Source organism: Acanthopagrus latus, chromosome 9, assembly GCF_904848185.1.
Source record: "Acanthopagrus latus isolate v.2019 chromosome 9, fAcaLat1.1, whole genome shotgun sequence".
Classification (NCBI taxonomy): Eukaryota; Metazoa; Chordata; class Actinopteri; order Spariformes; family Sparidae; genus Acanthopagrus; species Acanthopagrus latus.
Window position 1 is genome coordinate 19,443,919 of NC_051047.1, and position 12,058 is coordinate 19,455,976.

The 12,058-nt window shown below is 40.9% G+C and overlaps 1 protein-coding gene across 1 annotated transcript; it reads right to left on the reverse strand.

Annotated features, from left to right (window-relative positions):
- Positions 1 to 2,711: 2,711 nt before the first annotated feature.
- On the reverse strand, positions 2,712 to 8,270 carry LOC119025791 (frizzled-7-A-like). Its single transcript, XM_037109729.1, has one exon. It carries the CDS (start codon positions 6,901 to 6,903, stop codon positions 5,200 to 5,202), a length of 1,704 nt encoding a protein of 567 aa, XP_036965624.1. The 5' UTR covers positions 6,904 to 8,270; the 3' UTR covers positions 2,712 to 5,199.
- Positions 8,271 to 12,058: the final 3,788 nt, after the last annotated feature.

Sequence of the window (12,058 nt, forward strand, 5' to 3'; positions counted from 1 at the left end):
ATATCTGGGTAATCTGGAGCCGTATTCTTCACAGTGTCCGGCCAAACAGACGGATTCCCTCGTCAGGTTCGGTGGCGTAAGATATTAATTACCAAATAACAAAACACGGACTGAATGATACCACTGTAAAATGACACATTATAGCGACGTTATGTCCACCTGCCACATTTATACAGGTGTTTTACTTCAGATGCATCATTTGATTCTCCCAAAAACGTGTTGGCCACCTTTGAACCATTTACAACAACACGTTTTATAGTGGCGAGGCTTTCTTAATATTTTCACTTAAAGGAATTAATGGATTAGCCTTATTTCAAGGCCATGATGTAGGAGAAAGAAAAGAAAAAGTCAAATAAAAAAAAATGAAATACTGATAATTGATTGCTGCTGAGTCTACTCTCAAATGCTGAAACAGATCATTTTCTAATTTTGTCAAAGGCTTGATTATTTATTTATTTATTTATTTATTTATTTATTCAGTCAGTCAGTCATTCATTTTTATTTTTTCGTCAAAGTCATGAAGCCTTGACAATAAACAATAGAAGGGTATAGCCGAGATGACTCCAGTGTATATATGCACCACCCCCGTGACCCATCAGCTCTATATAAGCTAAGCTCTGTGTATTGTGGAGTCATCCCGGCTACAAACTAACAGAGAATTCCACAGCTATTTATATCACTCTACTGACGTCCTGGTCTCGTTGATGGTGCCAACTTTCTTTTTTTGCCAATTATCATGTCCGGCACACACTCACAACAAACACTCACTCACCAGAAAGTTTTCACATTTCAAATTGCTTCGCTTTTCCAGTTATTGGCCTCCAATTGGCTCAGATAGCCTAAAAAGAATTCTCATCAAGTAAAGCATTTTTAAAATTTAGACTTGCTTTGTACTTTATTAAAATTATTTCATCCAAAAACGTCACGATGGTGACATGTTGTTACAAGTTAATTTCCCTGTTGTGGAATAAATAAAGCCTAGGCAATCTAATTTAATCTGATCTAATCTAAGAAATGTTATGCAATTTTGATTATATGAGATTTGAGAGTACAACAGCAAGAATTTGTGTTTCTTTTGTGATCTCCCAACTGAACCTTTTCTAACAGCTGGTTGACCACAGCACGTATGGTCGTGTCCAGCAGAGGTCAGTATCAGCTCATCTGTGAGGACTGTCCATCCTGGAGGGTCCGCAGGTCTTCTGGTTGTAAAAAGCTCTTTATGCCGCTAGAGGGAGCTGTGGAGTCTAATTCATTTCTTCCTGGGTTCTGATGATTGAAGTTCTGTTGACGGCAAATATCAACACAGACTTCTCTTCTTCTCCGAGTATGATGCATCTGTGTACTTCTACTTGTTTATCTGTAGAGGGGGCTGTAGCGTCACAAACTTACCCTAATTGAAAGCTGTTCTATCTTTTTTTATTGACTACATCTGTGTGCTTGACCCATCATCAGGTGATAAACCGACGTTTAGCAAGAAAAGGACTGTATTTAGGTACGCTTTTGATGTACTTTACATGAGTATTTCCCATTTCTACCACTTTATACTTGGACAAATACTGCACTTTTTACTCTACTACATTTATTTGATTTCTTATGTCATTCATTAATTTGTAGAAGGCTGCATCAGTGCCAAAGTAGTGCATTTTTAAATAAATGTCATTTTTGTATCTGCAATCCAGTAAAGGCAATGCAATAAATAGCAGCTACAATGCTCAGATGAGGGCTTGAAATTTGTTTTCATTTTTTTCTTTTTTACTCTATCGACGGTGACATGTGGTTCCTTTCTTGTGACAATTGTAGTTATTATTGTAAGTCGCTTTGGAAGAAGGTGTCTGCTAAATGCCCTAAATGTAAATGTAATCAGATTAAAATAGCAAAATCTGATAACAAGAAAAATGTTGAACATCCTATTGGATAATCAGTCAAACCTGAGTACATACGATGTGTATACCTAGACGTAAATACATGTTTGATTTACTTTTACATGTACCTTTAAATCAAAGTGCTTTTATTGCCAGAAAATTACTGTTGACAGAGCAGTATATATTTATCACATCTTTACTTTTATATTAGATACTTAGGTTTAAAGGCTTCTACTCAAGTTAACCAACATAATATTTTAATATGACATCTTAACTTTTATGTAATTGTGAGTTTTGGCCACTATTCACAGCATGAAAATAAGGGCTCTTGCTAAATAAGTAAAGTTATGAACAACATAAACAAGCAACACATGATAGGCAATATATTAAGGTGGCCAAAATATACTGAAGTCACATTTAGACAGAATAACTTGTTCTTGCAATTATAAAAGCAGCTTAACTACCCTGGCAGTGCAGGCAATAAAGGGTTATTCTCATAAATACGGAAGATTGGAGGAGATGTGTCGTTGATTTGTTGGCCAAATTTCCAGCTAAGTGGCTCCACAATGTTGCCTTGTGTGTCATTCCATAAAGTCATGTGTCAAGTATTTTCACTGGCATTCCTTAATAGGCTTTCAGTGCAAGCAGTCGAGAATACTTGCGGGGAACCTTGGTTTTACTTGTGCTGCATTATCTAGCATTAAATACCACGAATATGTTGACAAAACAGTCTGAACTTAAGGCCCATTTACTCAGAGATTGAGACTGTTTTGTCAACTGCGTCTTTTTTAAGGTCAAGATTTCAAAATGCACATGATTTCATCCCTGAACACAAACGACAGGGCTCACTGCGTTACAAACCTTATCGCTTTTATTCAAACTGTACACATACAACAGGCTTATCTCATTAAAAAAAAGACAAGTAAAAAAAGACAAAAATGAGTGTCCCTATAAATACAATATGCCTTTAAAAAACAGTCTGCGTTAACTTGGTAGGTTGCATATGTTCCAATAAAAAAAAAATAATTAAAAACCCACACTCATACTCCTTCTGAAAACTTAGCACTAGACAAAGACATCAGTCTGGTATCATTGACATGGGCAGATCTCAGCTGCCTGAAGACAATCACAGAATACCTTTGCCTTGTTAGGTCAAAACTTGATGGACGAGAGATGACTCATGTGTGGTGGAGTGTTGCCCCGTTTCCTTACTCAATCCTTTAACCAGGGTTTGAGGTATGTCATTCGTTGTGTGTGAAATGGGATATTTCATGTACACAAACTGCTTCAACAGCATACTGCACAGAGTTGTACGCAGTTATCTACTATTAGTGTGAGTGGATTGTTTACGGCTAACTAGAACACCAGGTCTATACAGGTCATAAAGTGAGTGTTCTCTCGTTGCTGCAGGGCGTTTCCATTCATAGTTTACATGTAATGTATATAGAGAACATGTGTTACAATAGAGGAAGAAAAACTTCTGCCTCAAAGCTGTCTGAATCAGGGGGGAAACATCTTTATCTTGTGTTTCCCGGCAAGAATTGCTGATCTGAGCAGTGAGTCAGAGAAATAAAATTTCTGATCAAGTTCAAAAAGTCAGTCGTTGCGCACATCAGCTGATTAACAATGGGACTAAATCGCTGACGAACCTTTTGCGAATGATAACTGTTCCAAAGTGTTGTGTTTTCTTACTAGACTTTAAAGTGATGAGTTTACCATAACATTTCATAAACAAACAGCCTCAATCCTGAAAAACACTTTGGGCTTGGCTTATTTTAATAAAATGAGCATTTAGTTGACAGGTTTCCCTTCTACTGTGTTAAAAGGGTTCCATTTATTTAAAAAAAAACATCACAATCTCATTACGATGCAAATTTGATGTTTAACTACACCAAACAAACTGCTGTATCATCACCAGTAATTCAGTCCCAGTAAATATGAAAAAAATGACAAAATATTCTCACATAACCCTTGACCTCAATCCTGATTTCTTGTTTTATGATTTAGAACATTTACTATGATTTCTGCTTCCAAACAGAGAGGGGGGAAAAAATGCAGTTTTTCTGTGTTTCAAACTTGGATGTATCCTAAAATAAAGATTCATTAAAAATCTAAAATCAAAACCATTCAACACTCAACGAGAAATTATACGGGGGTAGGGCAGATTCAGTTACAGTGGATAGAATACAGGCGTGAATGTGTACAGTCATCTTAATCCAGGATAAAATAACGTTAAAAATCCTGAGCAACCATTTCCACCCCGTACGGATTAAATCTGGATCCTTGAAATGGTGCTTTGGGTGTCTTAAAAGCTTAAAAAGTCTTTGATGAGTGATCCAGCAGTCGAGAGACCACACACAGAGACAAACAATGAGCTGTTGTGTCTTCGTTGCAGAGAGTGGAGGCCCGTGTGTGTGTGTGTGTGTGTGTGTGTGTGTGTGTGTGTGTGTGCGTGCATGTGTGTGGTCTCTCCCTGTTTGATCCAGGTCATCTTGTAGTGAGAATCAGTCATTGTTTTTTAACACTATTAAACTTTAAGGATAGCTGTGCAAACCAACACATAACTTCATTCACCTTCGGAGTGAACATTCAATACAGGCGCAAATACACAACAGACTGGAAAACTGAAAAATTATTAAAGTAGAAAATGAAATAAATGTTTTGATTTCTGGGCAGCCACTTGGCACATAAATGGCAGAGTGAGTCACGAGTTGATTCGTTCTTCCTCGGATTAAAAACAGGCGAGATTGTGCTCTGCAAAGTCTAAACACACGTATTTAAGGATTTTCAGTCTGTACCTAAAAGCAGAGTAACTTCAAATTTACATGTATAATCCAGGCATCCATAATTCATGAATTCACAGTCAGAGGGTGTGGCTGCTGCGGTGGGGATCAAACCTTTGACCTTTTTTGCTGCAGCATGGACAGACCCATCAGTCTTTTTCTGTTATGGTGCCTTCCAGTGAGAGACTCTCACCGGAGTAGACAGGAAGTACATTCAAATTGTAAGATTAAAAAGGATATAATCAATAATATGGAGTGAGTTTTCATATTAAAAAGTAACTTCACCAGTCCAGGTACCTGTGTGGCCTTTTGCAACGAACATAATCCAAAAATGCAAATGCCAAGAGTGACAAAAAATAAAAAGGATGTATATGAAAAATTCGTCCAGGTTCTTTCGATATAGAGTTTTGGTGTGGGTCCAAAACCTGATTTGCTCTCACACCTTGAAAAAACACCGAAAAAAATCTGATTAAAAATGTCCAAAATAGTATTAAAATGAAAGCTATTTGACCTCATTTACATGGTTGCTGTATCCAAACTCTCCTCTCCGCACTTCAGACTGTCGTCTCTCCATGGTTACCGTTGCTAAGGCGCTTGTAGAAGCTCCGCCATGACTGAAGCGTCTTCCCGGACCAGACCCAGAAACCCGAGGTGATCCCGACTATCATGGTCATCAGGTATTTGATCATGAACACCGTGAAGTCCGGGGTCATGGGGGCGAAGTTGTAAGCCGGACAGGGTACAGCGAAGCGCTTACAGGTCTGCATGTGCCAGGTCCGCTCCCAGTGCTCCCTGAAGGCCTGCTCGTAGAAGTAACAGGCGATCACTATGGTGGCCGGTACCGTGTAGAGCACACTGAACACCCCGATCCGCACCATCAGCTTCTCCAGCTTCTCCGTCTTGGTGCCGTCGTGCTTCATGATGGTGCGGATCCGAAAGAGGGACACGAACCCGGCCAGGAGGAAGGACGTGCCAATGAACAGGTAGACAAAAAGGGGAGCCAGGACGAAGCCGCGGAGGGAGTCCACGTTGAAGATGCCGACGAAACACACTCCTGTCAGGACGTCGCCATCAACTTGACCCATGGCGAGGATGGTGATGGTTTTGATGGCTGGGACAGCCCATGCGGCCAGATGGAAGTACTGGGAGTTGGCTTCGATCGCCTCATGGCCCCATTTCATTCCAGCGGAGAGGAACCAAGTCAGGGACAGAATCACCCACCAGATGGAGCTGGCCATACCAAAAAAATACAACACCATGAAGAGGATGGTGCAGCCCTCCTTCTTAGTCCCCTGGGCCACCGTCCTGTAGCCGTCATCCTTGAATTTATCCACACACACAACTTTGTCCTCCAGGAAAAACCCAGCGGCATAGGCGACCGCCACCATGAAGTAACACCCAGATAAGAAGATGATGGGCCTCTCGGGGTACCTGAACCGCCTCATGTCCACCAAATATGTGAGCACCGTGAATAAGGTGCTCACACAGCACAGAATGGACCAGATCCCGACCCACAGTCGGCCGAATTTCACCTCATCCTCCCGGAAATACATGATGCCCGTTGGTTTGGTGGGCTCACAGGGCGCCCCGCAGTCTTTGACCCCCATGAATCGGTACCCCAGGTAGGCAGGCACCTCCAGCTGCAGGGGACAGGAGAACTGGTGGTACGTGCTGTGCTGGGGAGGGCGTTGGTTGGGTCGGCCCATGTTTGGGGGAAGGGTCACTGGGTCGGGTGCAAAGGGGGAAGACGAGGAGGCTGGGCTGCTGGGTTCGGATGTGTTCTGGCCGACGCAGATCTCCCCGGCTCCGTGGACGGGGAAAGCCTCGCAGCGGAGTCGCTCCGGCCACTGGAAGCCGAATTTATTCATCAGGGCTTCACATCCCTGCCGTGCACGCTCGCACAGAGACCGACATGGGGGGATGGCCTGCTCCAGCACCGTGCAAACAGGCGCATACATGGAGCAGAGGAAGAACTTCAGGTCCGCAGAGCACTGGACCTTCACCAGAGGGTAGAACTGGTGCACCTCCAGTCCGGCGTCCTCCTGGTTCGTGTGGCCCAGGAGGTTCGGCATGATGGTCTGGTTGTACGCGATGTCGGTGCACAGCGGGATGGAGATGGGCTGGCAAAACCCGTGTTCTGGTATAGATATCCCGCTTTCACTGTTGTAATGCTGGGCAGAAGTGAGCGAGGACAGCCCGCACAGCAGCCACATGATCCGCAGCAAAACGGAGCCAGTGGTGGACCTGGCCGCCGCCATAGTTGAGGAGGAGGGGGAAGGGAAGGAAAAACTTTGATCCAAGTAGGGCGACTTGAAAAAGGCTCAAAAGCAAAGAAAATCTTGAGAAAATGTCCCAACTCTTATCTCATTGTCCGAGAAACTCGACTTGAAATGGCCGCAATTGTCTTTCCCCTCGTATTTTATGAAGATAAATCCAAATGAAACGTTCGTCGTGTCATGACTTCTTGATGGTCTTTGTAAGTGACTCCAAGCAGTCCACTCTCACTCCCAGCCGGGTGAAAATCACACTCAGAGTCCCATTTTCTCGAACTAAAGCGAACCCGAGACAGTCCAGCGCGTTGAAAACTTAAGCGTGGTCACTTTCGCGCAAAACAAGAGACGTATAAAAGTTGAAAAGTCTCACATTTCCATCGCTTTTCCGACTTGACTTTCCACACGGCGTCGGTTCACATGCTGAGCGGTTGGAGTCCAGGGGCTCGCTCTGCTCGCTCCGTGCAGATTCCACCGGTTTCCAGGCGCCCCCTCCATTCACAAGACCCCCCCGACAGAACGCAGGGCGCCTTGAAACCGGTGCTGCGTCTCAGCGAATCAGAGCGTTTGTTTTCCTACAGGATTCGATCTTGATTGGTTCTTCGTCCCTATGGAAGGAAAATGTGTTACAGTAATTACATTACACCAGAGATTTTACAAAAAAATAACATTTATTATTAGTTTTTTTTTCTTTCTTTCTTTTTCTTTCTTTTCTTTTTTTCTTTTTTTAATTTTTTTACTGATTTACAATCAGCCTGGAGCATTTAAGTCAAATTAACTTCTTGCTTTTATGAAAGAAAAAAAAACTTATTCCATTTGTCAGCTGTCAAAATCTTCTTGTGAGTCTTCTGTCTTGAAGTGTATATTTCTCTTCTTTACTTTTACTGAATGTTTATTGAAAAACAGAGCCAACCATTCAACTATAGAAGGAATGCTAAACTATTTTGCATATTTTGTATATTTTACAAATAATTAATACTCTGTAATGTTTTAAACTAGGCCCAGTGTGTGACACCAGCCTGGGGAACCCACTGGTTGTTACTGGTTTTTCTATTGTACTATAATTCAATTTTAGAGTAAAACACAAACAGAAATATGTTTTTTTTTTCTTTAAAGCGTTAGTACGAATAGTACTTGGGTAAATGTGGTATAACATCTGATATTAAATGACTTAAGTATTAAAAGCAATTTTTTTCTGACAATAATTCAACTTATTATTGGGGCGACAGACTACTGGTCTGGCTGATTATTTGATCAGTGTTAGTAGTCAGTGTTTTTTCGATAACTATTACTATTTTTATCCGATTGCAAATACAATTAATTAATTCCAAAATGTGCCAATTCAGCTCTCAATAATTGTATTGAAATAAAAAGTTATTGATATATTAGTTGATATTTGCCTCCAAAATGTTGTGAAATGGGAGAAGATATACTCAAGTAAAGTACAACTACCTCAGAATTGTGCAGTAGTTGATTACATTTATTCGAACTAGTAAATACTGAAATAACGTGCATGAACATAGCTCCTCTGAATTCCTGCATGCATATTGTATTTTTCAGTGACATAGTAGTTAGTTAGTTAGTTAGCTTAGTTGGCACTGCAGCTAGCGCCCCTTTTAGTTGACGTGATTCTAAGGTTTGGAGCACCAGGGGAGTGTTGATATTCCACTAACACAGGAGCTCAGAGGAGGGGGCTAATTTCTAGCTAACTAGCATGCTAACATCATAGACTTCTTTGACATAATGGCAAACATCACATTCTATTGATAGTTTTGTTATTCCTGTAGTGTTTTAGACTACAATTCTAACATAAAATCTGATTATCAGGCATACAAACAGTAAAGTCAGATTATCCCTCTTTGTAGACCAACAGTTTCTAATAGACCAGCCGGATAAAGCACATTATTCCATTTCTTGCTTTTTTCTGTGCTTCGAAAGCTGCAGAAAGTTGTGTTTGAATCTGTCAGGTTTGAAGCTTTTTGCAGCTGTGAAGTTAAGCTGAGTCTCTACACAGTCACTCACTGTGTGTGGGACATGTAAACACACTGCAGCACACTGAGCAAACTAAGAGAAAAAGAAGCCAAATGGATTCCAGCATCTTAACCACTCGACCACAGCGAGCACCACAAGTACCTGTTGCTGTTTACTGCTAAAAGGCTTTCATAGCAAACAGCCAGATGCAGCTTTTGAAATTATCTGTATCATTGACATTCAAAGTAACAACAGGCAAGGCAGCAGTAATTCAGAGTGACAGCGTGATCAATCTGCCCACAGGCGACCAGTGTGGGAGGTTCCCAGTGGCCCTTGCCTGCATTTGGTGTGTTTCTACCCTGAGTGGGATAAAAAAGAAGGTGGGGGTAGATTGTGGTGGGGGAAGGGACAGGAAGAAGAGAGAAGGTCGAAGAGGGCAGGGGGAGAAAGAGAAGTGAGAGGGGGCAGGAAGAAAAGCTGAACCAAAAGGAGAAGTCAGGAGTAGCTGATCACAGTTTTTAAACTGGCCTTTATGAGTGTAGACAAGTTCGATTGAATTAGGCCAATAGTCTAGTCTGGATTTCTGGCCCTCTGCACAGTTACTCATCAAGTGACTGAGTCAGGCAAACTTTTTTCCAGCTAGCTTTAAAGACTCTTTGTGCTGCCTGTCGACTATAATGTGACAGACTGGATGCATTGGACTTTTTAAGACAGTCCTCAGGACAGGGACTACTTTGTCTCACCCATCAACTAAACAAATCAACCCAACATGCTCAGTTCCTGCAGGTCGAGTTGTTGGGCGTTTATTTAGCCTTTACATGCTTGAATTAGGTCAAATTACACAACATAATAACATCACATGAATCCACTTTGTTACGGTTAGTAATACATTGCTATAAGTCCCAACAATGTTTGTCAGTATTTGAAGGAAAAAACAAAAAGCAGGATCTGGGTAGATGGATTGACAGTGTCCCCGCTTTTGGTGGTATGCATCTTGGACATCTGCTGATGTTTGAATCCAGCTGTGGATGTTTGTTGCATGTTATCCTCCTGTGCCTTTCCCATCTTTCCTGTCTGGTTCCACTGTGTACAATTAGAGAAGAAAATCTTCTTGCTTTAAACAAACCGACCTCATCGTGGTTTGGAGTTGTTCGGAGACACACAGCTGCTGTGGGGTGAAAACTGTGACCTTTGTGTTAAAGTGACCTAAGAAAATACTTTATGATTATATGAACATACGAGTTGAATGACACGTAGCTGGGAGCCTCACGCAGCTCAATTATCAATCTGAAGGATGAGTCAAATGTTCTGGCCGTTGCTTCTGACGATAGGTTTGACGGGTCGGGTTGAGCCTCGGTAAACACAGCTGATGAACAGCTGTGGAATAACTATGAACTGCAGGTATTAAAGCTATTGATGGCGTACGCACACTGATTTCCCAGGAGGGTAGTGGACAACCCACCATCTGAGCGCAACATCCCACAGAACCAGTGATGTTAGACACCACGGACCAGTTGAAGCAAGGGTTAACAAAAATCAGTGGTGGGCGTTTTTTTGGCTGCCACAGCTCTGATGAATTAACTTGGTGTTGTTCATAACATTTCTAGAGAAATGTATTTCAACATGTTGCTACACCGCTGCGTCATCTGTTCTGTGTATTATATATGGAACACGATATCCATATATCCAAAGAATAACAGCATGTTTTTATGCATATTAGATATCATGAAAGTACCAAACCAGGCCTTTCTGCTGTTCTTTAATGTGTGTGGTTACAATCACGACAAATGAAATCAATTCCTCGATAACCTAAAAGGGGAATAAATACAGATAACTCTGAAGAACACTGTAATAAATATTAAGCTGTCACAAACTTTCAAAGTATCAGTAATGGAAAATTGTAAATAACAAAAATATGTACAACAGAAATGGGTGTAATAAGCCCCAGTTAATAGGTAATGAGGTCATTTAAGTCACATAAGCATGTGTAAGTGTTGATAATAGCACAATAAACACCTTTATTGTTATATGTAAATTATTAGCACTTAAAAGAAATGGATAAACAGTTTATAGAACGTTCATAAAATCCATTTATTGGAATTGTTTGTTTCATAAACACATTTACTGAATTTAACTAATTTACCAGTTATGTGACTTTTAACAACTTTAATGATGACATGAGGGATGTCGCTTTGATCATCGAGGCCAAAAGAATTCATGATGATGGTGTTTTCACAATATCTACCCACACTGCGGGAATAATGTTGCTCTCACCTGTCATCTTCTCTGACATACTGTTGTGCAGCATTAGCGGTAGCAACCAGCAAATTACTGCGCTTTCTTCTCCTTTGTCTTTTTTCTTTGCAAAGGCAGATGGCATTTACATCATCTGCTATCACAAAGTGACAACCGAAAGGTGGAGAGGTGCTGGATTACTTACACAATATCACATGTGTATTAATACCATGATATCAGTATTTTATCCTTAAATATCATGTTAATTATCGATAAAGGTAGATTGCGACACATTAAAACGTCATAAGAGGTAAGTTACTTAGATCCGGGAGCTGTTGAAAGCCTTGCTAACTGATAATAAAGGTTTTATAAATATGTATAAATCTGATATATTACAAATGCTAAAGGTTTAACAATGACATAACACATACGTTATTTAATCCCAATACACATGTTTATAATGCTATTAACATTGAATTTTCCAAAACTCATAAGGCTTTTTATTAACGTTGTAAATACATTGCTCAGATGTTACTTCAGAGTAACAGTAACATGATAACATTGTGTCATGTCACGATACAATTCTGCTCGAAAATTATAAATGATCATATTTAAACCACACATCTCATGACATGGAGATTGCACGTGTCGGTTCAGGTGGGCCTCCACATTTTTGAATGGGCTTGGATTCACTTTGATCTCTCTCACACACACTCACACACTCCTCGTTTCTCCCTGTGGTGTAAAACGCAGCAGTTAGCAGCCACACCAGGTCAAATGGACGCACTTCATCATGTTTTACTGTAGCTGTTTGTTTGTGTGTGTGTGTTTTGTGTGTGTGCGTGTGTGTGTGTGTGTGTTTATGTAGATAGTGTCTGCAGTGGTCAAGCAGATGTAGGCAGTCCAGCAGGTTTCCAGACAGTCAGTTCAGTGTTTG

Coding starts and splice junctions, on each gene's coding strand:
- LOC119025791 (XM_037109729.1), bottom strand. CDS start 6,903: ATGGCGGCGGCCAGGTCCACCACTGGCTCCGTTTTGCTGCGGATCATG.